Genomic DNA, 25,951 nt, shown 5'->3' on the forward strand with positions numbered 1-25,951 from the left:
GCACACAAAAACCAAACACATTTGTCATCAAGATTTTTTTCCTTCACGTTTTCTTTCAGTGTAATAATGAGGTGAAGTTCATAGAAACAAAGTTTTGTTGCACATAAACAGCATTCTTAACTCCTTCAAGATAATGCCAGCATATATTTGATTGAACAAAAGGGTACATGAGGTACGGATGGCTCAATGTATATTCACCCAAACAAAATGATCAGAGTTGTCCTTACCGAGAGAGTGGGTGATGGACAGCATCTGTACATGTTAAAGACAACCATCTACTGTCGTAGATTATTTTTGCATTTAATTGTCCTCAAAAGGAATAGGTAGGAGGGATGGCCTGGTGGCGTAGTGGTTAAGTATGCGCACTCCGCTTCAGCAGCTGGGGGTTTGCAGGTTCAGATCCTGGGTGCAGACCTATCCACTACTTATCAAGCCATGCTGTGGCAGGCGTCCCATATCAAGTGGAGGAAGATGGGCATGAATGTTAGCCCAGGGCCAATCTTCCTCAGCAAAAAGAGGAGGATTGTCAACGGATGTTAGCTCAGGGCTAATCTTCCTCACCAAAAAAAAAAAAAAAGAAAAGAAAAGAAAAAAAAGGTAGCATTCTATCAGTTTCACTGAATGCTAAATTTAAGAGATAATAATAATGAAGAAAGGGTAGTGTCACCGATATTTCTTTGTAAGCCCTATGTCAGATAATTTTGAGGGTGCCTAGCATAAAATAGGTGCCAAAAATGTCGATTTCTTTTATTTCTACTTGATATTTTAATATTGAACACTGTTAATGTGTTGGTCCCAAAACAACTCTTGACATGTGCCTCTCTTATTATTTCAAGACCACTTCCTTTGATTTTATTCCAGGCCATTTCTGGAATGAAATGGCTGCACTCTGTGGAATAAACTACAGATTTTCACAGTCTGTCTACAAATGTCACACCAATATGTAGGCATACTACTCAAAATATGAATCATCTGTCACTGCAGAGTTCAGTGGGATTCTTGCCTTCCTGGTGCCAGATTTGTCTGCCATATAGTAATTGGTCATCTTGAGCTTACAGTCAGCAAACATTCCCTCCCCTAAATATTTTCTCATATAAACTGATTTTTAAGCCAAGTCTCAGGAATTCTATACATTGTGGTTAATTGAAATCCTCTTCATGGCATTTAGTAATTTTTTCACTTTTTTTTATAGAAGAATTATGTGTTCATCTCTTTCTAAGCATTTTTTGTAACTATCACTCTGTTTACTTTTCTTTGTGAACAGTGAAGCTAATTATTTTCTACTTGTTTCTTTATTTGTTCTTAATTTTTGTAGTACTGGAGAAAATGAAACTGGGTTTGGCCCATCAAGATGTTTAGCTCCGTAAGGAAACTACTTTAGAAGCAACCTGTGTATAAGGAAGACTTCAGAGTGACAAGCAAGGAAGAGAACATTTAATCTTCAAGATGCCATCTCTCCTAAATGTTCCATGGTGCCTGAATTCCCTTTCCTTGGATGTCATTGCTTAAATATGGTCTTGAAGGGTTTGTTTTGAAATATTGTATATATTTATTTTCAAATGTACACATTGTTAATAAGCTAAGAAGTGAGAAGCTTATTCCAGGATCATGTACATATTATGAGAGTTCGGGAGGAATTTTATGTTGAAATAGTAAAACATTTAGTCTAAGTTTGAAACGCCTTTTTTCCCTCATCTTTACATCAAGAGTAGTTACATGAATTTGGAGTAACTATCTCAGTTTAGAAGCTTTTTTGTTTTGTCTCTCTCTCTTTCCTTCCTTCCCCCCTCCCTCCAGATTTTTTTTTTTGGGGGGCCTAATCTACGATACTTAAAGTTTTACATGTTATGTCTCATTCTTTTATAGTTAGGGAATTGTATATACTTCAAAGAAGACAGTCATTTTCTGTTACTTATAAATATTGTGTTTGTCTATTTTTTTTCTTTGAAAACTATAGTTCACAGTTCTCCTAGGTTGTAAGTACATAAAGCAGGATATAAAAATGTAGCTACTGGATAACTGGCCAACAGGTAATATGACAGAAGCTTTTACTATTGAGCCTAAGATATTTTTACATAAACATGTAAGAATAAATTGCTTTTCTGCAATAAATTCTTTTTTGATGCAAACTTAGCTTTCAAAAGCTTTTTGAAATAGCTCTGCTAAACCTGTTAATGTAATGTATCCTTTCTGATCTAAGCAAAATTATTTTTTGTTTTTTAAAACTATAAGTCCCACTAATCCATCTAGCTTTTTGGCCTCATGGAACTTTGGGAAATAGGAATGCACACAAATGGGAAAAGCAACATAATAATCTTTGCAAATTAATGTGTTGCATAGTCATGTGACTTTGTTTTAGAAGATAAACAATATCTCCTTCTTTGGTTGCTGAATAAATATTAAATATCAAATGACAGAAAAGATTAAGAAGGCTAAATTAAGGCACAGTTTCAGAGAACGCCATTAATTATAATGTTCATTTGTCACCAAATTCTCATCTGTGAGCTTGCCTCTTTAGAGTGGGGTCACCAGCTGGAAAGCAAGCATATAATTAAGAGATCCTAGAGGCGTATGGAATGTGATTTGTATAAAACATACATGCAGATTAGAAAAATGGTAAAAATGAAAAGACCTTTCCAAATCATCATAAGAGACTTTATGCCCAAACTCATTGGCAAGCTCCATCCTCTATCTTGCTTTTTCTTTGCTTCACGTAGTTACATCATTTTTTGTTGCCTAGAAGTTTTTAACCTATCTGCATTCTCTTTTAGTCCTGTTTCTACTGGCACGTTCTCCAAAAAGTTTTCTCAACATGGCCCTGTTGAAAGTGACCTCTCCAACCTTCTGAACTCTTGTAATTCTTTATATATAGCTTTTTAATTGGCATTTAGTGAAGTGGGGTATTTTTGTTATATTTGCATCTCCTATTTCAGAGGTTGGCAAGCTTTTTCTGTAAAGGGCCAAGATAGTAAATATCTTCAGCTTTAGAAACCATATGATCTTGGTCACAGCGACTCAACTCTGCTGTTATAGTAAAACAGCAGCCATAGACAACATGTAAACAAATGGGCAGGGCCAGATTTGACCCTCCAGCCATAATTTGCTGATCCCTGTTTGAATTAACTCTAAGGCAAAACTATATCACCTTAATCATCTTTTTACACTTTGCGTAGATAGTAGCATGCTTATAGTAGAGCTCTATAAATAATTTTTGGACTAATATAAAATTCTATAAGGGCAAACACTGACAACTAGTAAGGAGAGTTGATCATGAGTGACCTTGTCTTCAGTGCGAACTTGATAAGAATTATGAAGCAGATAAAGCTTTCTAGGAAGAAAGACAGGTATTGAGTGAGGAAAGAGCATCTCTGAGGATGGACAGTGGCTGTGGTTTTGCTGAACATATTTTGGTGGTGGGAGGTGAGCCTATATTAGAAAGAAAGTGATTCATCGGTCTCAATTTCTATTGCTCAAAGCAACCTCTTAGTTCCTACTGTTTTCCCCAAATTCCATTGTATTATTGTCCAGAGCTCTGTCTTTACAGTGTAGTCTGTATGTTTCTTTATTGTCATTGCCATCCAGATCCTTTGGCAAGTTCTATAGTGTTTCAAGCACAGTGTTTGCTTTGAGTTTGAGAAAAGTATTTTTGAGGACACAGTGCTTTAATTAAAAAGTGTGAGTACCATGGGTATGTACTGTAAGTATTCAGAGTGAGATTTCTGAGTGAGGGAGAGAAAATGTGCATAATAGTCACTGAGAGTGGGGCTCTGGGAAAGAAAGAAGTCAAGTGTGGTTCACATTCCTAAGTAAAGGGTTGATACAACCTGATTTTTGCTATTCTTCATATCCTAGGGTTAGATGCTTCCCAGCTCATTTGTATTAGAGTTTTCAGCTGGGTATATATTGTAGTAATAGCAGTCAACATTATAAGGACTTACTACTACATGTCAGCACTATGCTAACTGCTTCGTATGCCTCATCTCACTATTCTTTATAAGAGTCCCATGAAGTAGAATTATCCTCCTATTTTCCAGAAGTTTAAGGCAGTTGAATCATCTGCCCAAGGTTAGGCGGCAAGTGAGAGCAGAGTTGGGATTTGAAGTTGAGTTTCTCAGATTCCAGTGATCACAGTCTTGACCATCAAATTCTCCCGCCTTCATTTCTCTCTGAGGCGACGGTGATAGTACTGACTGCGAGAGTGCGCACGTGTGTGTATGTGGTCTGTTAGACTTGAATCCCCATAAACAAAGCCTATTCCTTTTCTTTTTTTTTTTTTTCCGTCATAAACAGAATTACCACAGGTACAGGCAGTAGTCAACAAAGTAAATTAAATTTCTAAGAAACATGTCATCATGCCACATATTATACTTGCCTTGGGATGGGAAATAAATCGTTCAGTAAAAACATACAGGCAAAATAAATCTTAACCATGCAGCTGTTAACCTACAATCATGCTGTACTTTATATCCTTGCACATAGATCTAACATTGCAATTTTTAAAAAATAAACCAGATTGAGACTCTTAGCAGGATTTTTTTTTGCAAATAAATTTCAAAAACAACATGGACTTTCTATAATTAAATACAGAAAGTATACTGGTTTGCCAAAATGAATAATTTAATATGTTAACAATTCACCATAAAGAATGCATACTACTACCTGGATGGTCATGGAACAGAAAAGGGACATTAGCTAAAAACTAAAGAAATCTAAATAAAGTATGGACTAGTTTTAAAAAAAATGGAATGAGTAGCCTCAGAAGGTAGTGAACATCCCAGCTGGGAGACCACTTAGAGAAGCTGAACTCCTGCATAGGAAGGAGATTTTCAACCTGAATTCGTTCCTCAGTTTTCTCTTGTCTTTCTTGACCTTGACATATTTTTAAAAATACAAGGCAGTTACTTTGTAGAAAATTCCACAGTTTGAGTTTGTCTAATTTTCCTCGAGGTTTATTCATTTTTGGTAAGAATACTACAGAAATAATGGTGTTTTCTTCTCGGGGCATCTTATTGGAAGACACATGGTGTCAATTTGTCATATTCCTGGTGGTGGTAACTTTTATTACTTGGTTAAGATGGTGTTTTCCAGCTTTCTCCATTCTGAAGTTAATGAATTTGTATTTAATACTTATAAATTAATAGACAATTCATGTGTTTTATGAGGAGATACTTTGAAACTATGTAAATATCCTGTTCGTTACACACTTGTACCCACCAATTTTAGCGTAGACTGATGATTCTTACCTGAATTAATTATTATTATGGTGAAAGCCAAACAGTGATTTTTTTTTTTTTAATTCTGTTATTCCTTCTACACTTAGTGTTCTACTGTAAGGTACAGCTCTCCTTTCTCCATTAATTATGTATTCATCTATTTCTATTAGCAAGGCCTCTGTGGATTCCTGTTTTATTTTATTATACAATGCATTCCTATTGCCACTTATCTTGATGGTAAAATTACCCAAGAACTGACCTGTGTTCAAGTTGGTGCCTGTGTCCCCTGACATGGCCCCAGTATTCTTTGAACCTTTCCTTACTTTGGGCACAAGATGTTCCAAGCTCATCTTGTACTTTCTCTGCCCCAGCCCCAGAGTCAGCCGTTCCTCTAAGGAGTCCTGGTTCATTTCTGGTCTGATTTTACCAGATAACTCCCCAAATAAGATGTGTGACTTTTCTAAAATAGAAGGTAATATGACATCCTGATATTGCCATTCTAAAACTCTGGAATCTAAATGGGGGATATGGATATATATATAAGCTCAAAATAGGTAGAGTAACCCATATCTGAATGAAGCACAGAATTTAGAATTTACCTGTTTCTTCACTTCTTCTCAGCTTTAGATCATCACCACCACTATCTGCTTTGAGACCATCAGAACTAATCTTATGTCCTTTATCTCTGTTTTGTTAGTCACCACAAGAAACCCAGACCTCCCTAAGTCATCCCTCATACCCTGGCCCTTCATTCCCATACAGCTTTGTACCACCCCCATCTCCCAAACCTCTGCACTTCCTTGGACCATCATCAACAGAATCTGTGGGTGTCCAAGTTTCCTTTCTGTGCTGTAAAGCTAGGTACTACACACATTTTTTTTTTTTTTTTCTATTCTCTCTTTTTAGAGGAAAAAAGCAAGTAAAACCAAGCAAGTTAGTTCAGGAATTCAGTCAAGTCAACTAAAAAAAAATCTCACAGTATATCCTAAAGTCTATATACCTTTAGCCCATTCTCTTGACACACCACTAAAAATGACATGTTCATAATCAATGATCCTTTGCAAGATTACCAGTCATCAAAGAAAACCAACGCTGTTTAGTTAACTATACCTAATATTGAATGGTTAGTACAATGCTTAGCTCAATAAGGGTTTTAAAAATGAGTAAAAGAATGGTTAATCCTCAGTTAACAAGAACGTTAATTAGAACTTCCTTCAGCAACTTTAATTTTAGTTTCAATAAGTTGGCTTCTTGATCAAACATTCTCTTTTAAATCTAATAAAGAAATCTGAGTTTGCTATTTAAAAAGTTCAACATAAACTTATAATACAAAACTGCAATTTCACTCCTAGATATCACAAGAGAAATGAAAGCATGTCCACATAAAGACTTGTACACAAATCTCCCTTAGCATGACTCATAGTAACCCAAAGAATGGAACAACTCAAATGTCCTTCAACTGGTGAATGGTAAACAAAATGTGATACATTCATACAATGGGATACTATTTACTATTTGGCAATAAAAAAAAGAGCAAACTACTTATACTGCAACAATATGGATGAACCTCAAAAATATGCTAAGAGAAAGAAGCCAGACACAAAAGACCACATATTGTTAAGCTTCCATTTCCAGAAAAGGGAAATCTTCATTGGCAGAAAGATCAGAGGTTGCCAGGGGCTGGGGGTGAAAACGGGAATTGACCAGAAAGGGACACTGAGGGAACTTTATGCAATGATGGGAATGTTCTAAAACTGGATTTTGGTGATGGCTGGGCAACTCTATATTACTAAAAATCGTAGAATTATGTTTTATGACATGAAGATTGTACCTCAGTAAAGCTGGTTTTAAGAAAAGAGATCCGAAGCAACTCATTGTCTGAGGCAAGGAAACACTAGCTTTCTAACTCATAAGGCGTGCAGATGTGGAGAAGTAGGAGGACTCCACGCGGCAGCCCAGTCCCAAGTGAATTCCACTCAAGCTGCAGCCTCCACCGTCTGCCTGGTATTACCTGGGCTTCGCCTGGATCTCCACCTTCGCCCGCATTGTAGTCGCCCACACTCCAAGCCCCTGGCAGACGCCACCTCCTGCAGCTCTGCTTTCCCGAGTCACGGGAAACTGACACTGTGCATATTTTCAGGCCTGTGGCAGGGCTGATGGTAAGGACGGACCAGCCCAGGCCGCTGCAGAGGAGCGAGAGGAGCCTGCGAAGGGATGGAGGACCTTGAGGTCCCAGGCACACGGCCGCAGACACCCACAGACGCCGAGTGCATTAACAGTCGGCCGGGACTCCCTACATGATGACAAGTCCAGTTTGGTAAGGAGACTTAGATGTTGAAGGACAGTGTGGTGCTGAAGTGTGTACATTGTTTGAGACCTGGAATCTTTAATTCACAAAACGCTTGTGATAAGAAAATAGAGCATGAAGCAGAAATCAAACGAGGCAAAGCCCAGCGTATAAGCAGATGCCTCCAAATTTTTGAGCAGCTCTCTTGAGGCCTTTCTCCCGGGGCATTGGGTGACAAAATACCACCTCCTTGACCATAAGGAGAAGAATAACCTCTTGTGAACATGGCACTCCCTTCAAAAAGGCAACCTTCCTCCTTTCAGTCCTTTTTTATGCAGCAGGTGTGGGTGGTGAGTTGGTAGTGGTGGTACCAGTTCTGATAAATTGATGCTTATTAAGTTATGAGAGGAGAAAGCCAGATTGGTATTGTGAGACTATTGTAACTGTTTTTCTTGGTTCAGATGAGGAATTAGTCTCCCATCCCAAAATATACACTAGGAATGCCCAGGGGTTCCAGTCCCTTTCATGGGGTTACTGTTTCAGTAGCTACCATCCACTGCCAGGTGGAGCTTGTAGCTTGTCTTTCCTTAGGAGAAGAAGCCATGTACACATTCTGACACAGAACCAGCAGAATTAGCCCTCAAATATCTGGTGGGCATGTGTATAAGCACCTAACTATAAGCATCTCTCTGAATCCCAAGTCTGCTTAGAACTCAAATGTTATTAATGTTCTCAAACGTCATTACACTTCCCTATGAGACCATTAATATCCCAATCCACTTCAACTAAATGACTCACTTCTGACCTACCCACTCACAGGACTGGTAGTCATACCAGAATGTCAGTGGTGAGCCCTTCAGACATCAGTGCCTTTCTGTTTAGTCTGTCACTGAATGCAATTCCCAGAAAGTGCAATTAATAGCATCATGGCCAGATATTTCTTCATATCATCTCCTCCTACCTCCCTGACTGCACTTAGTCTCACTTGTGGACTTTTTTCTCCTCTGATCAACCTTTAAGTGTTGAACCACCACCATGCTTGTGGCTGGGACCCTTTGTTATTTCTATTTACCCTCTCACAGGTGATCTCATCCAGTCCTAAGGAGTTAAATGCCATTTACATGCTGATGACCAGGGCCAGCTTCCCAGACATGCTATCTGTGCACATTCAGAAAGGCCCTGAGCTTAATTTAATGCTCTGCTGTCGCTGTGTTAAAAGCCTTACTAAGTTTATCTTTGAGTTAGTGTTTCTAAGTGAAGTGTGATGGGACAGTGGAGCATGTGCAGAGGCAGAGGAGACACCCGCAACATGAGTGTCTGTTGCCATTCCTTGCTACTCCATTAGCATTTACAATGCTACACGAGCACAGATTTCTGGTAGGCCCACAGTAGATAGGCTTCAGTGAGACACAGAGAGAAAATAAGATAATTGGATTACAGCTACATCTGAAATTTCGGACACTGACAGTTTAAAGAGGCGACACTTCCCATTTGAACCAGAACTTTGATCACAGGAAGAAAACACTGGTGTTCTAAGAACACAAACAGCCAAGAAGCTCGATGCACATCCTGAAACGTCAGGAAACTCGTGTGTGCGCACGTGCACGCGCGTTGTGGGGGTGAGGATGATAGTATGCATTCCAGTGCATAGCAGTGCCCATTATGAGGCTTCCCTCTGCAACATATATATATACACACATATATACATTTTATTTATTGGGGTATAACTGATGTATAACATTATGTAACTTTAAGGTGTACAATGTGTTGGTTTGGTACATTTATGTTTTGTGATATGATTACTGCAGTAGCCTTAGCTAACACCTTTTTCATGTCACATATTTATCATTTTTTTATGAATACATTTATTTGTTTATTTTTGAGTGTGAGTCCACAGCTTTTGTCAGGTAGTTTCAAGAATTGTGACTTCAACAAAACAAAAGAATGATTGCTGTAAATGCAGTATTTGAAAAATCGGTGGTTAATCAAGACATAAAAGTTAACTAAAAGGAGATGGAGTCAGGTCATTTCCAAAATAGAGTTCTGCGTATCAGTCTTTCTCAAATGTTAAAGGCTTAGAATATTCATGTTTAATTTATTCCCTAGTTTTTACTATTTAGGTTGTTTGCAGACCAAACTTTAAGCATACTGTTTTATTTTTTTTCTTGTTTGTTTTGTTTTTTACAGGTTTTTTTTTATTGCGGTAACATTGGTTTATAACATTATATAAATTTCAGGTGTACATCATTATACTTCTATTTCTACATAGATTACATCTTGTTCACCACGCAAATACTAATTACAATCCATCACCACACACATGTGCCTAATCACCCCTTTTGCCCTCCTCCCTCTCCCTTCCCCTCTGGTAACCACCAATCCAATCTCTGTCTCTATGTGTTTGTTTGTTGTTGTTTTTATCTTCTACTTATAAGTGAGATCATATGGTATTTGACTTTCTCCCTCTGACTTATTTCACTTAACATAATACCCTCAATGTCCATCCATGTTGTCTCAAATGGCTGGATTTCATTGTTTCTTATGGCTGAGTAGTACTCCATTGTGTATATATACCACATCTTCTTGATCCATTCATCTCTTGATGGGCACTTAGGTTGCTTCCAAGTCTTGGCTATTGTGAATAATGCTGCAATGAACACAAAGGTGCATATATCTTTACACATTTGTGTTTTCATGTTCTTTGGATATCATTTCTTTTTGGTGTTGAGAACAGTTAAGATTTAGTCTCTTAGTAACATTGAAATTTATAATACAGTATTGTTGACTATACTCACTATGTTGTGCATTAGATCTCCAGAACTTATTTGTCTACTAGTTATAAGTTTGTACCCTTAAACATCTCCCCAATTCCCCAAACCCTGCCCACTGGTAACTACCATTCTACTCTATGTTTTTGCAAGCTCAGTTTTTTTAGATTCCACACATAAGTGATATCATACAGTATTTGTCCTTCTCTGTCTGACTTATCTCACTTAGCATAATGCTTTAAGGTCCATTGATGTTGTTGCAAAGGCAGGATTTCCTTCTTTCTCATGGCTGAATAATATTCCATTGTATGTATACCACATCTTCTTTATCATTCATCTGTTGACAGACACTTAGGTTGTTTCCATATCTTGGCTATTGTGAGTAATGCTGCAGTGAACATGGGTTTGCAGATATCTCTTTGAGATACTGATTTCAATTCCTTCAGATAAATACCAGGGAGTGGGATTCCTGGATCATGTGGTAGTTCAATTTATAATTTTTTGAGGAACCGCCATACTATTTTCCATAATGGCTGCACCAATTTACGTTCCCACTAACAGGATTCCCTTTACTTCACATCCTCACCAACATTTATCATTTCTTGTCTTTTTGACAAAAGCCATCCTAACAGGTATGAGGTAATATCTCAATGTGGTTTTGATTCATCTGTACCTCTTTTAATTTCACATACTCCTGAGCTGAGTCATTGTCTCCTAGGACCAACAGCTGCACTTGAAAGCACTCGCTGTTTCAACTACTCACCTTGTATTGATCCTAGGTCACCAGCCTAGACTTTTGACTCACTCAAGGATATTTTACTTTGAGGTCCTTACTATCCTCATTGTCATCGAGCTTTTAGGAGGCTCCTACCCCCATCCCATAATACTCCTTTATCTCTGAATCTCAGAGAGAAGGAGTTGCAACAAGGTGCCTTTTTTCTACCTCCAAGTCTTTTGGGATCCTCATGCAAATTGCTCCATCTGCTCTCCCAAAGTCTGCAAGCAGAGACAGGGCTAGGGAGAAGATGCCAACTTCCCTAAATCAACCCAAAAGTCCCCTCCCTTCTTTTCCACAGGACACTTGCCTTCCTGGTGTACATCAGTGTAGCACAGGGGCTATGAACAGAGGTGCCAGAGCCAGAGTGCCTGCGTTGCAACTCCAGGTTTGCTCACATCTTACCTGGGTGACACTGAGGAAGTTTCTTATCTATACTGCAATTTCCTCTTCTAGAGTGAAAAGATAGCCCACTGAAAGGGAGAAAATATTTGCAAATCATATATTTGATGATGATCTTGTATATAGAATATAGAAAGAACACTTACAATTCAACAATAAAAAGACAACTCAATAAATGGGCAAGGATCTGAATAGACGTTTCTCAAAAGAAAATATCCAAATGGCCAATAAGCACATGAAAAGATGCTCAACATTATTAGTTACTGAGGAGATGCCACTTCATACCCATTAGGATAGCTATAATATAAAAGACAGACAGTAACAATTGTTGATGAGGATGTGGAAAGATTGGAACCCTCATACACTGCTGCTGATGGGATTGTAAAATGGCTCTGGCTGCTTTGGAAAACAGTTTAGTAGCTCTTCAAACTCTTAAACATAGAGTTACCGTATGACCTGGCAATTCTACTCCTAGATATATTCCAGAGAAATGAAAACATATCCACACAAAAACTTGTACACAAATGTTCATACCAGCATTATTTATGATAGCCAAAAAGTAGAAACAGGCCAGATACCCACAAACTGATGAATGGTTAAACCATTGTGGTATATAATATAATGGAAATTATTCATCAGTAAAAAAGAATGAAGTTCTGATACATGCTACAACATGGGTGAATCTTGACAACATGCTAAGTGAAAGAAGCCAGCCACAAAAGACCACATATTGTATGGTTCCATTTACATGAAATATTCAGAATAGGCAAATCTATAAAGACAGAAAATGGATTAGTGTTTGCTGAGGAATGGGAGGAGGCGGGAATGGAAGTGAGTGCTAGTGGGTATGAGATTTTTTGGGGGGGATGATAAAAACATTCCAAAATTAGGTAGTGGTCATGGTTGCACAACTCTGTGAGTATTACTGTATGTGAATTACATTTCAATAACACTGTTACAAAAAAACTGTTGAGATCACCTAGGGGGCAAGTGTTAAAAAAAAAGGCAACAGAGAGTACATAAGACCGACATATGAGGAATTTCTATGTTTAGAGGTTGGGTAGGGGAGGAGGAGCAGGCAAAGGAGACTGAGATGGAATGGCCAGAGAAGCAGGAAGAATACATGACTGTGTGGTGACAAAAGCCAATTAGAAGAATGTCTCAAAAACAAAGCAGTGGTCAAGAGGAATGGTACTAAGAGACTAGTAAGTTAAATACAAGAAAATGGCCATTGTATTTGGTAAAATAGCATTACCTTTATCTCCTATTAGATTGCAGGTTCTTTGAAGGCAGGTTGATAAGATCATCATTTTGTGTAGAACAGTAGAGACAGAGCAGGCTGGAGTGGGTTGTAGAGTGAATGGTAGGTGAAGGACTGGAGACAATAATTGTAGACAACTCTTCTGACTATTGAAGGAACAGATAAATGAGGGGACAGATAGAGGAGTATATTGAGTGAAGGGATGATTTTTTTAACATAAGAGATAATGGAGTCATAAGATAAGGGTGCTGATTCAAAAGAAGGAAGACTGATAATACAAAGGGATCTGTATGTAAAGAAATCCCCGAGAAGGTGAGAAGGCATATATTCCCAGAGACAAGTGGAGAAATTTGTTTTAGATGGAAAGAGAGTGCTATTTCCATTGTAAGAGCAGGGGGAAGATATAGAAGGTTGATAAATTTGAGGGAGTTTTAATTTGAATTTTTCATTTTTCAGTCTAATAGTAGGTTATTAGTTGAGACTGATGGAGGAGGAAAGGTGTAATAGCCATTCTAACAGGTGTGAGATGATATCTCATTGTGGTTTTGATTTGCATTTCCCTGGTAATTAGTGATGTTGAGCACTTTTCATGTCCCTGTTGGCCATTTGAATATCTTCTTTGGAAAAATGTCTATTCAGGTCCTTTGCCCATTTTTAAAAACAGATTATTCGTTTTTTTGCTATTGAATTGTATGAGTTCTTTATATATTTTGGATATTAATCTCTTATCAAATATGTGGTTTGCAAATATTTTCTCCCATTCCATAGGTTGCCATTTCATTTTCTTGATCATTTCTTTTGCTCTGCAAAAGCATTTTAGTTTGATGTAGTCCCACTTTGCTTTTCTTGCTTGTGCTTTTGGTTATATACAAAAAATCATTGCCAAGATCAATGTCAAGGAGCTTTTTCCTTATGTTTTCTTCCAGGAGTTTTATAGTTTCAGGTCTTATATTTAAGTCTTTAATCCATTTCAAGTTAATTTTTATAAGTGGTATAAGATAGGAGTCCAGTTTCATTCTTTTTGCATATGAATATCCAGTTTTCTCAACATCGTTTATTGAAGAGACTATCTTTTCCCCATTGAGTATTCTTGGCTTTCTTGTCAAATATTAGTTGACTGTATATGCTTGGATTTATTGCTAGGCTCTCTATTGTTCTGTGTGTCTGTTTTTATGCTAATACCATGCTATTTTGATTACTATAGCTTTGTAAAATAGTTTTAAATTAGAAAGTGTAATGCCTCCAGCTTTGTTCTTTCTCAAGATTGCTTTAGCTATTCAGAGATTTTTTGTGGTTCTATACGAATTTTAGGATTGTTTTTTCTATTTCTAGAAAAATTCCATTGGAATTTTAATAGAGATTAGATTGAATCTATAGATGGCTTTGAGTAGCATGGATATTTTAACAATATTAACTCTTTGATCCATGAACACGGGATATTTTTCAATTTATTTTTGTCTTCGTCAATTTCTTTCATTAATGTCTTGTAGTTTTCAGACTAGAGATCTTTCCCCTCCATGGTTAAATTTATTCCTAAGTATTTTATTGTTTTTCAAGTGATTGTAAATGATATTCTTTATTTCTTTTCCAGATATTTTGTTATTAGTTCATACAGACACAACTGATTACTGTATGTTGATTTTTGTACTCTGCAACTTTACTGAATTTATTAGTTCTAACAGTTTTTTTGTGGAATCTTTAAGATTTTCTAGATATAAGATTATGTCATCTGCAAATAGAGACAATTTTACTTCTTCTTTTTTGATTTGGATGCCTTTAATTTCTTTTTCTTGCCTGATTGCTCTGGCTAGGTCAGTTATCTCAGTAAATAATTGTCAGTGTTGATTGCCCATTTCAAGATTATGATAATGAATAAGGTGAAGACAGTAGGGTCATATATCTTTTTCTAACAATCTTCAGCTACAAGTATGGAAGGGTCAATTGTTGAGAGTTGTCCAAAGCTTAGGTTTGGTTCCATGAATGTGAAGAAGGTAGAGCAGAGTAGGAGAATTCAGGATTTTTAAGGGAGTGCTTGAATTGACGAGGCATGTCATCTAAGCTCCACGAAGAGGGATGTGAAGATAGGAGAGTGGGTATTGTGACAGTGGTGGAGACAGTGCTTTGGAGGTCTCCAGGAGATTTAAAATGTAGTGAGCATGACTGAGCAGGTGACCTAGAAGGCTAAGTGGTAATAGTCGGAATGGGACGTTTGAAGCCAAAATTTTAAAGATAATGGAATTTCTGGTATTGACATTGTCTATGCAGGATGGAGCAGTGTGGCTGATAGCTAACAAAGAGTTGAGGAAAGAAAAGATAAAAATTATTCAATTGAGAGGCTTGGGCATTGGGTGGATCATCTATGGGCATATAGAAGACAGTGAGAATCATGGTCCCCTAAGCTACTTATGCTGATGGGCTGCTTTCTCAAAATCTACTTTATGGTGACACCTTAATGTGCCTGAACAGAGAGCAACTTGCAACATCTTTGTCTAAGGAAAATTAGTGTCACCTATTTGCCCACTGGAAATATTTTTGGGTGGTCATATCTAAGTGTGTACCAAGGATCTTTGTGTAATCTCATTTAAAACTTAGAGAATCTTGAAAGCTTTCTTTGTGGGATGGTTTTAATAATCCCCACCTAAGAAAGAACACTTTATTATTCTGTGGTCCTCTCTAGTTCTGTATTTTTCCAATTGGTTCATTTGTTCGTTTGACAAATTTTTAGTCCTTGCATGCTCTGTGTCAGGAATATGCTAGCACAAAAGTTCAAGTGAACAAGATATGCACAGGGCTGGCCCTTACAGAGCTCCTAGTGTGGTAAACTATACAGCAGTGTACAGTATGTGATAAATTGTTATATATCATATGCGTAATTTTCCTGTGTTGGTTAAGTTTGTAGTTTGTGCATCAATAAACATTTTATGACTCACCATTAGAAACTGAAGGTAATTAAAGTTTTTTGTAGTGTTGACATCACCACACCTACCCAGATTCATTATACATATTACTTTTGTAGTTATTTTCTTCTCATTGTTTGGTTTGATTTGTTTGATTTCTTTGCCTTCCAGAATTTGACATTTTACTGGAAGACAGTGAACTAAGAATGTCTTGGAGTGATAATACACATAATGGTCTTGTCCTAGGATAGATGTCACTAAAGTTTGCAGGACTTAAGGATTTCCAAAATCTAGTGTCAGGAACTCTTTACTGGAAGCTACTCTCCCTGATTCCAAATCAGGGTTATTTGTTAAATTTCCAAATTCTCCTCTTGGGATGTACAAGTTGCTTAGGAAAAGGAGACAAGGTTCTTTCAGCTTGGCATGTGGGACAGCCTGAAAGCTGCCTTTGATGATCAAAAATTCCTTCATCTTTGTAGCCATTTTAAATTCTGTTTCAGCCCTCCCACAGTTCAAATGTTCAACCAGGGTAGCTGGTGTTTTTCAGTATTTCAGTCAATCAAATAGCTCTGCCCAAGGTCCCAGCCAACCAATTTCTTGGCACATATGGAATTGAGCTTAGCAATGAAATGCCAACTTGTTCTTTATTCAACTTCTCTAATGATCTCATTTTGCAACACCACTCCTGCCCAGTCTAGTAAAAGGGAAATGAGTTGCAAACGTTTACACACATATTAATCTTGTTCCTATACCCTAATTTTTCTTCAAACTTCAAAAAACGGTTCATATTATGCTTTGTGGGGAATTTTATGATAGGGAGGACAACCTTCTCACGCTCCTCATTCTTACTATTTTCCTAAAGTTAACTTACACAGATTTATTTCCCACTTCTACATATTTCTGCTTAGTTCAAAACATTTAATGGTGATTAAAAATGAATGTGGCCATTGAAATGTATCATGTAACTATAGCATTTCCACAGATCTTTATATAGAATTTATCTTCACCTTATCAGTGGGATTTTAAATTTTTAAAAATCTCAAGCAGCTTAGATCTTGAGAATAAAGTAAATAGCAGGGTAAATAATTTTTCTCATATTGCTTATAACTATGAATCTTCAACTTCTTTACATGTGAACTGAGGTTAGCACCATTTTCCATGGAAAGCAGGGTAGAATGCTCATGGTTAGGGAAAATATTTAAAAAAGCACTATATTCTTTTTTATAAAACTTTATAAAATGGCAGTGATTTGAAAAATCAAGCATATGAATCTTTATGACCTGTAATTTCAATGCCTGAAATCATAAAATGCTTAGAAATCACAGAATCCTAATTCTTTATTTTATGGAAGAAACTGAGGCCCAGAAAGATGAAGTGAGTGCTCTGAATCACAGGGGAATTTGTGTGGGACTAAGACACTGTGTTGACTTCCCAGTTCCTGAACTGGGTCCTCCTCTCCTTGGTTAGGCACCTACAAGACCTTCCCTGTGCTAGTTGGCTCACTGATGATGGATGAGATTCCATTTGCTCATCTATAAAAAGGAAGGAGTTGAATTAAAACTCTATGATTCCACCTGGCTAGAAAACAAGTTGATTGTAGTCTCTAAATTTCGATAAGAAGGAATGTAAGTGGCAGGAGAAGAATGTGTTAAATGGGACTGTTTGGCACCATCTGAAATTTCAGTCATGTTTTTCTCTTCAAAGAATAATACAAAAAATTCTTTACATTTTTGAACCATTCTCTGTAGTTCTAGGGGGCCTTTCAGTTACGGTACACAGCATCCCCAGCAACAGAAGTGGCTATGTGACTCACGCCTTCCTAATCATAGCGCTCAGGCATGTTGTATACATATGGGATTTTATGTGCAGTCACTGGGAGAGACCGTTAAGAACTCTTTGATCTGGGGTTACTAGCTGCGATGATGTAAGCCTGGAGCTATTTGTGGATCTATAGTATCAACCTCCCAGCCCCAACCACAGCCGCCAAACACCTGACATAAAGGAAATCTGACAGGGAGAGGAAAGAAAAATGACAAAAGAGTATGAGAAAGAGTATGAAAAAGAGAGAGAATCATTTGAACCCCTGGATTTATCTATGCCTGAAGTGTCTTCCTGGTCTTCCCAATTACACGAAGCAATACATTACTCCTTTTTTGCTTAAGCTAATTTAAATTGGTTTTCTATCACCTTTATGTGAAAGACTCCTGACTAATGCAATTACCTATACCCAATAGGGGAATTGAAACTAGGTCAGGTAAAAAGCCTCAAAATAAATCCCAATGATAGTGGGTAATATTGGATGTGATCCTTACTTATTTTTATTTACTTATTTATTTACTGAGGACTTTCCATATACAAAGCACTCTAACTAAGGGGAGTTAAACTGAGAACAGGAGAAAAATGAAGCAACAGAGCAAGTCAGAACATGGTGAAGCCAACATACCAACCTCCAGACACATGGTCTGTGGAAGGGAAATCAATATCAACTGAAAATCTGGGGAAGGCCTTCTACACAAGGTGAGGACCCACTGGGATACTGAAGTTCCAAGTTATTTGGGCTGAAAGCAATTTGGTTGAGATGAATATTTAGTTTAAACAACAATAAAAAAAGAATAACTCTTTGGCAAGGATTTTCTAGTATTGGTAGCTGTGATGCACCATGGGGTACTTTGGTAAGTTTTTAAGTGGCTTTAAGCATTTTCTTTCTACTCAGAATTTGTGTTTTTTTCCTTTTTGTTTTTAAATAGATTTTTCTTAGTGTTTTTATAATGGGGAAAAGTTGGTATGATATATTTTTCAACAACTGATGGATTAGTTAAATAAGTTAAAGTGGATTACAAAACACAGTGGATGCATAATCCACTTTCAAAGAAAGTAATACACGTACATAGAGAAGGATCTAAAAGGAAATATACACCAGTGTATTATCAGTGGGTGACTCTGGGTGGGTGAGCATCATGGATATTCTTTATATTATTTTGCCTGTCTGCATCTTCTGATATTTTTGTAATGAGCATGCATAACTTTTGTCATAAGAAAATAAGAGAAACATAAGCCTTAAAAAATATAAGAACACAACCAACACAGCAGGTAGGAAGGGCTGGGTTAATGGAGGGTGAAGGGCCATCTTGATAGGAAGTAGAAGTGGTACAAGCAAAGATCTGGGACTGGGGGAAAGGCATCTTGTATTGGGGTTTAGGAGGAAGGAGAAGCGAAGAATAGGGCTTTTTCTGTTGTACTTGCTTTGGGTCATCAGTATTTGAAATAGTAAAATGAATTTTATTTTGAAAAGAAATTTTAAATGAGTAAATGTCAGTTAAAAGGGACCTCCTTGGTCTGAGAAAGAAAATTATTGAAAAGCCAAATTAAAATATATGTATTATATATTATAATATATACAGCTGCTTTTTAAAGCCTATTTCCCCATCTGTGGTTGATGGGGACTTCGAATATGTTGACAAGGGGTTAGTGCACTTGTGGTGGGGGGAGATATGATGACCTCATCAAGTCTACAAAAGAAGGTCAGAAGCTGAGGTGGACATTACCCCTTGCATGGAGGCCACTGCCTTTGTCAACTTGCTCTTGACTTTGAGAGAAATGCAAAACACAGTGACAATTTGAAACAAACCACTTAGAATGAGACAATGTGAAAAACAGAAGCAACAATGAAAGGGGAGGAGGAACTGCCAGGGATTCATTAGGACAACAGATATCAATTGCCATGTCTCTAGGAACTTGAAAAATTACTTGGGTTACTACAGAGGAAGCGCTTCTCTTTGAATATGACTGATGGAAGGGATCAAAAACCAAGAGTTAGCAGGGCTTTGTGAATCTAAATAAGCTACTTAATGTTGCTGAATGCAGAAAAAAAAAGTAGATAGATATTTTGAGCTCGCTTCTTGGAAGGTTCAAATAGACAAAAAAGACAAATTAGCTGCGACAACTTTCTGTGGACTGAATCAGAACAAGGTAACAGTGACGGGAAGAATTGAAGTCTTGACAATAAGCTTCTCTGTGGAAGGTTTAAAAAAGCAGGAAAACTGAAAGCTTAAAACATTGGAACAGCCTTTCAACGACTATCCCTTGGAACTGGTGATTATGTAAACCTTGTTCTAAAATCTATGAATTATCAATCAGTGGCAAGTTTCATAAAGGGTTTACTTTGGGGAACCTTCTCTAATTGTGGGTTAGGAAGAACACAGGAGTGCTTAGTTGTAAAGAAAACAGAATTTGAGATTCAAAAGTTTTAAGTGAAGAGTCTAGAATATTACATTACTAATTGAGAAGCTATTAAAAATTTCTTAGCAGTACATAACATGATCAGAACAAAGCCCTGCTAAGTTAGTGAGTTAACAAGGTTGGAATCCATGTAACTCTCTGGTGGGACCCCAGACCCTCCTTCCAGCTGCTGCTCACTTTCTAAGACTCAAACTTAAGTGCAGGACCTTGCACTTGTGCCCACTGTTGGAAGAGAATGCATGCCCCACTCAAGTAACCTCTTCAGACATTGTTATCTGCGACACTGGTTTCGTTAAGGGACACCTGTATTCGGGCCCCACTTGGTACAGTCTAGTGGATCAGGTTCTCAGCTGGCTGCCCAGGGATCTGGTCCCTGAATTTTGTTCCATAACAAAAGACCTGCACACTGCTGACAAGAATGCTCTTGCTTGAATGTGCGTTGTCATACTCTGAGTACTTGTCCAAGTCAAACTGCTGTTGTTTGCTGGCTATCAGGGGATTATTCAGGCCCAGGTAGCAGAGCTTCCTGTTTCTCTTTTTTCTAAAGTAGATCAGGAGTTTCCCCTGTGGTATTTCAGAGGAATACCTTACCATATCCTCGCTGGGAGATGAGGAAACCACTTGTTCCTTTCTCAGTCTCTTCTCTGCCCATCATGGCTCAAGGGACAAAGTTTTGGAGTCACAGCTTTCATTGTCCTTCTCCCCATGGTGCGTGGTTCAAACCTCCCGTCTCGTTGTGTGTACCTATAACCAGTGCAGTCTGCAGCACCCTCAGGCAGAGAAGCCCCATCAGGACACTCTCTATAAGAAGTTTGCCCTTTCTTGCCCACCAGAATTTTAAATCTGGTGCTTAGGTGTGGACCAAACAGCTAACATCCTTGTAGAACAACACTAGAGAGATTCCCTAATTCAGTCAAAAGATTTATTGAGAATGACTGAATCTACACTCATATAGAAAACTACCTATATCCTACCATGCATAGTTTATATATAAGAAATTATAAAGGGTGCTTAGTGGAAGGAGTGATAACTCATAACAGATATGGCTGATGGAACAATTTCTGATCTGTTGAGATTATTTTCCTTTGTAGCCCATGATGCTTTTATCATACTATTTATTGCTCCAGGGACTGGTACCCTTGCTAAAAATACAACCCTTAAGTGCTGATTCTCTCAGTTCATTTCTGGGAAGGTTTTGCTCCTTTCACTGTGCTTTGCAGAGTGCTGGCTGTGATGGTGGGGTGGAGCACATTTCTTTCTCCCCCTCCCTCTCTTCATTCCTCCGTCCCTCCTAGATCCTTCCCTACCGCTCTCCCCAACTCAAATGTTCTGCAGGTGTGTTATCTTTGCTATGATAGTCACCCTCTGGTAGTCTGATGTAGGCAAGAACCCTCTAGCTGGAGAAGGGGATGGTCAGGGGATCATTATCATTATCTCTCCACACCTCTCCTATTCCATCTTGCTAATGTAGGTTTCTGACTCTTCAAAGGGAGATGGAGAAGGAGGGGTTTAAGGGGGCCTGGAAAGTCAGTACTTGAATGGTACTTCCCTGAGATAGCTTCGTGTTGTTTGGGTCCAGTAGGTGTTTAAGGCTGTCTCTTTCTCATGTGCATGCATTAGTGGGCTTCTCAGAGGCCTCCATTAGGGTCTACACTCCCAGTGACTTCTTCTAGACGACTTCCTTGCCCTCTGCCCTTCTTTTTGGCAGTTTACTTCAAAGACATTCCATCTGCTGGAAACCATCATTCTTCCTGGGAGTTTTCTTGCATGTGATTCAACATGGCTCCATGCCAGCTTTCTCTCCTGTGTGGACCCATCTGCTCCGTGAGAAACTCTTATGCGTTCTTTGCTCCAACAAAGAAGTGACTCTCTTTCACTCTTCCTCCAAAGTCATACACTGGCCATCTCTTGTCCTCTGAATTTCTTAGACTGGAGTCGGACACCAGTCCACTGAGCACTCTCCTTACTGCAGGGGATCCATAGAGTTTTCACTTGTAGTCTCTTCTCCTTCACACTTAGTCATAGGGTTGGACCACAGGAGAAGCTGGACCACAGGAGAAGCAGAGTTGGAAACGCAGCTGGACTCAGAATCTCTTCTTCCTTTTAATCCTGAGTAAATGTCCTTGAACTAAGTCTTTCTTCTCTCCTCTTTTCCTTAGACTGTAGTTCTCATGAGCAGGCCACTCTAGAGACCCTCTAGACATGCAAAATGAGGATAATAATAGTTCCTACTTCATAGGGTTGTGTGAAGGTTAAATGAGTTAATGCGTGTAAAGCACTTACAACAGATCCTGGCACGTAGTAATTGCCATGTAAGTATCAGCTATTATCATAATTACAATGCCATGTGGATGAACCCTCTAGCTCATCCCTCTAGTTCTGTGGGCTAGAGGCGGTGGCGGAGGTAGAGGTGGGAGAAGCAAAGAGGATTAGTCTTGAACAGGAGACTTGGGACTCCAAGTGCGGGACTTAAGTACTTTAGGTTTATTAACTGGACAGGAAGTAGCTAATTAGAAACAGTATTTTTGAGATTTCTTTGAATGAGGCTTCATGAAGAGGAAATGTTGACTAGCCAGATGGTGAAATATTAAAATTATGCATTCGGCTGGATTGGAAGAAACAGTTGATGGGATGTACTGCTTTGTTAAATATGTACAGTAATTAATCCTTTACTCAGTGAACTAGGTAAACTTGTAAAATCCCAGTTTATGCCTCAAACAATGGCTGAATGATTTGGCTGAGATTTCAAAGGGCTTCTGAAGCCCAATAGGAATTAAGGTGCCAACTCATTAGCCCACTGGCAGTCGATATCCACCTGTCAGCAGTGGAGTTATTGTCCATTTTAGGCATTGAGTTGCTATTGTGTTCGTGTCCTTAGGCTCCTGACAGGTGCAAAATATGCACACCCCACACTGCCTTTAGTGAGAGCTCAATAAATGTGCATTGAACGTTGAACATTCACTGGCCTACCTAGGTGCACTCACTCATTCAACAAAAGTCCTACCATGTTTTAGGGGTCCTATGTTTTCCAAATTTTACAAAATTAGCACATTCTTTACAATCGAATAAAATACCCTTTCAACCTGAACTAATAAGAACTGTGATAATGTCCACCTGCTCTGACTGTTCTTTCTACCGATTTGCCTGCCTGGGTTCTCATCAGCTTCCGCTGGCCTCCCTGTTTGCCAGTTTCAGGAGCCTTTGTGACCAGCTCAGGCTTTACGTGCTCTTTCAGATCCTGCTGGCTGTGTCTCCTCTTTCCCAGTAGCCGCATGTAAAACACGAGAGGTTCTGCACGTTTTAATTTAGCCACATTGGATCTATTGATGTCTTGTCAGATACTCTGGAGCCCATGGCCTCATCAGCCACACAGGACAGATCAGAGATGGGCCCTCTAGTCTTTTGACCCTGATTATTCTTTCTTTTTATTCTGACTTTCTCTTGGTATTATGGAATTATGTGAGGAGGGAAAGCCTGGGGGAGGGAGGGAGGAAGGAAACATGGAGGAGAGAGTGGGAGGTCAGAGCTCACAAAAACACAAGAACAAAAGAACTGCAAATTGGCACCTCTCTCCACAGGCACCTTCCTTTCAGAAAGTCAATGTGGAACCATCCATTATCTCCCAGGGCCTCCCAGCTCAGGGCTGGCTTGGGCCAAGTGAGAGCTGCTGAGGCAGTCACTTGTCAGATCCTTCCCAGGGCCACCTCTGTGCAGTCATCCTGCCTTCCCCGGGTGGGGCCTCCCACTGCCTTCGGGGGCTTCACATCCCAATTATTTGTTAAGGAGACAAAAAGGAGTAGTTGACGGATCCCATGGTTGGAGAGTAGGAGGCAGCCCTGAGCTGCTGCTGCGGGGGTGGGCTCTGGCTTGGCAAATGTTCGACCAGGTTTATTTTGTTGTTTTTATTTTGTTGGGATGTCTTTTAATGTTGTTATTGAACACATGCAGAGATGATAGGTGCCCTAATTGCATTTCCAGAGTCCTTTTTGACAATCCTGATAATCTATTGGTTTTTAAAATTCAAGTCTTGGCATTGGAGATTCCTCCAATATTTGAGTCTGGTTTGTACGTGAAGGTGGGTTGGGGTTGGGGAGTCTGTGAATAATATATGCAATTTGTAACCATCTGTGGAGCTGAAAGTAAAATAGATTGTGTGTGTGTGTATAAAATCTCTATTTGCATCCTGTATTTGGAATTTAGAGTTTTAAGTGAAGGTTGGTGCCTTTATCTGACCTGTCAACATTATAGATGATACTGTATATTTATAAAGATATTTGCATATCTTTTATCAGATGGATGCTCTTGGTTGATTTGATGTTCCAGCTTCTATTTGAAAAATAAATTATTTGAAATGAGGCTGAAAAGCTCAGGGGATTTGACTCACTGCCAGTCCTAGGTTCCTCTTGCACTTGGGATGTGTGACCTTTTGGGGTCAAGCCTGGATGTAGGCAAGTTAGTGAAATAGGAGCCCTCCTTCCTCTTTCTCTTTTGTTATCACCCATCGGCAAGCCTACAGTCTATCCTAATCCCCAAAGGTTTATTCTGGGCTCTGCTGTCCACTAGTTATCATTTAAAATGCACTTCCTTTCTATTGAATTTGAAGTAGACATTCTTGAATATATAAAGTATCTAAGATTAAAAAAAATAGAGTTCTTTAAGAATTTCCACAATAAAAGCAAACCTGGTTGAAAAAATGCTTTTGCATATATTATCTCATTCTGATTTTTCTAAGTTACAGAAGCCCTATCTCATAGGAAGGACAGATTTTATTATGTATATTTCAGATGATGATAAAACATTTCCGTCAGATGATAAAACTGACATTCAGAGAGGTAGGGGATTTAAAGCTACGGTAAGCCTCAGTCCCAGGATGTGAGAGTTCATTTCATCTCACGTGAAGTGCTTTTTCCTCCTATGATACAGCACTGCCTCTCTTCTCTAATGATGGGGTTTCAGGCAGTAGGACACAAAAGGGAGATAGATCTTTGATAGAGAAGCTTTCCCTGCCCTTCAGGATGACCCTCTGTTCTACCTCATCTCGAAGAATAATATCGTAGAGCAGAACCTACTTGGAGTCAGACATAATTTAGTTCCTAATCCAGTTCTGCAACACGCTAGCTGTGTGATCTTTGCAAACTATTTAATGCCTCTGAGCCCCAGTTTCACATTCTATAAAATAGAAAAACATTGAGGAATTATTGTAAGAACTGGAGATGGGCATATAATATTCCTGGCTTACAGTGAATAACCAAGACTTGCTATTTCTGATTATTAACACCTCACACTGACTTTCCCGTTTTTTTGTGTGTGTTTGAGGAAGATTGGCGCTGAGCTAACATCCATTGCCAATCCTCCTCTTTTTTGCTGAAGATTAGCCTGAGCTAACATCTGTGCACATTTTCCTCTATTTTGTATGTGGGATGCTGCCACAGCATGGCTTGATGAGCAGCATGTAGGTTGGTGCCCAGGATCTGAACCTGTGAACCCCCAGGCTGCCAAAGTGGAGCGTGCGTACTTAACCACTGTGCCGCTGGGCTGGCCCTGGAATTCCCTTTTGTAGGATGAGGAAAGCTCAATAAGAGGACAGTTGAGGCTATATGTACAAGTATTTACACACAAATTGACTTGGGATTAAAAAAAGAAAACTGGTCTAATTAAGATAAGCAATGATTTTTCTATTATCAAATACAGTTAATTCGGTCAAGTTTTAAGTGGAGATAGAGTCCCATTTTTAAGTTCTCAGACTTGGCTGCCTAATATGCCCATCTAGAGGGCTCATTTTGGGGATTAGAAAACAAACTCGAAGCAATGATGTCAAGAACTGTGAAGGGCCTGAGATTTTTATCCTACTTGCAAGCTAACAAGGTAGTGGGCCACAGTTTCAAGGGCACTGGCAGAAGACACGAGTCCCCTGAGTTAGAGACAAAGGACTTTATTGCTCACGGCACAGCAAGGAGCATGAGCTTCATGCTCATGTCAATTCCCTTTCTCTATCAAGTTCTGAAGCACAAGGAGCAGTCCCTGGAAATGCTGCATACGTAGTGGTTTGTATCACAGCTGAGAAACCCCAAACTTAGGAAACCCCATTATTTTATAATGGGCTACAAGC

The 25,951-nt window shown here is 38.7% G+C and overlaps 1 protein-coding gene across 2 annotated transcripts in view; it reads left to right on the forward strand.

Annotated features, from left to right (window-relative positions):
* Window positions 1–15,636, forward strand: part of PIK3C3 (phosphatidylinositol 3-kinase catalytic subunit type 3) — a 153,045-nt gene extending 137,409 nt beyond the window's left edge. For both annotated transcript variants that reach the window (XM_004422483.3, XM_087439166.1), the window contains exon 25: window positions 1,316–15,636. In XM_004422483.3, the coding sequence (XP_004422540.1) occupies window positions 1,316–1,330 (15 nt within the window). In that variant the 3' untranslated portion in view covers window positions 1,331–15,636. The remainder of the gene's footprint in view (window positions 1–1,315) is intronic.
* The last annotated feature ends 10,315 nt before the right edge of the window (window positions 15,637–25,951 follow it).

Source organism: Ceratotherium simum, chromosome 14 (assembly GCF_057802395.1).
Source record: "Ceratotherium simum simum isolate JZ-2026a chromosome 14, ASM5780239v1, whole genome shotgun sequence".
Classification (NCBI taxonomy): Eukaryota; Metazoa; Chordata; class Mammalia; order Perissodactyla; family Rhinocerotidae; genus Ceratotherium; species Ceratotherium simum.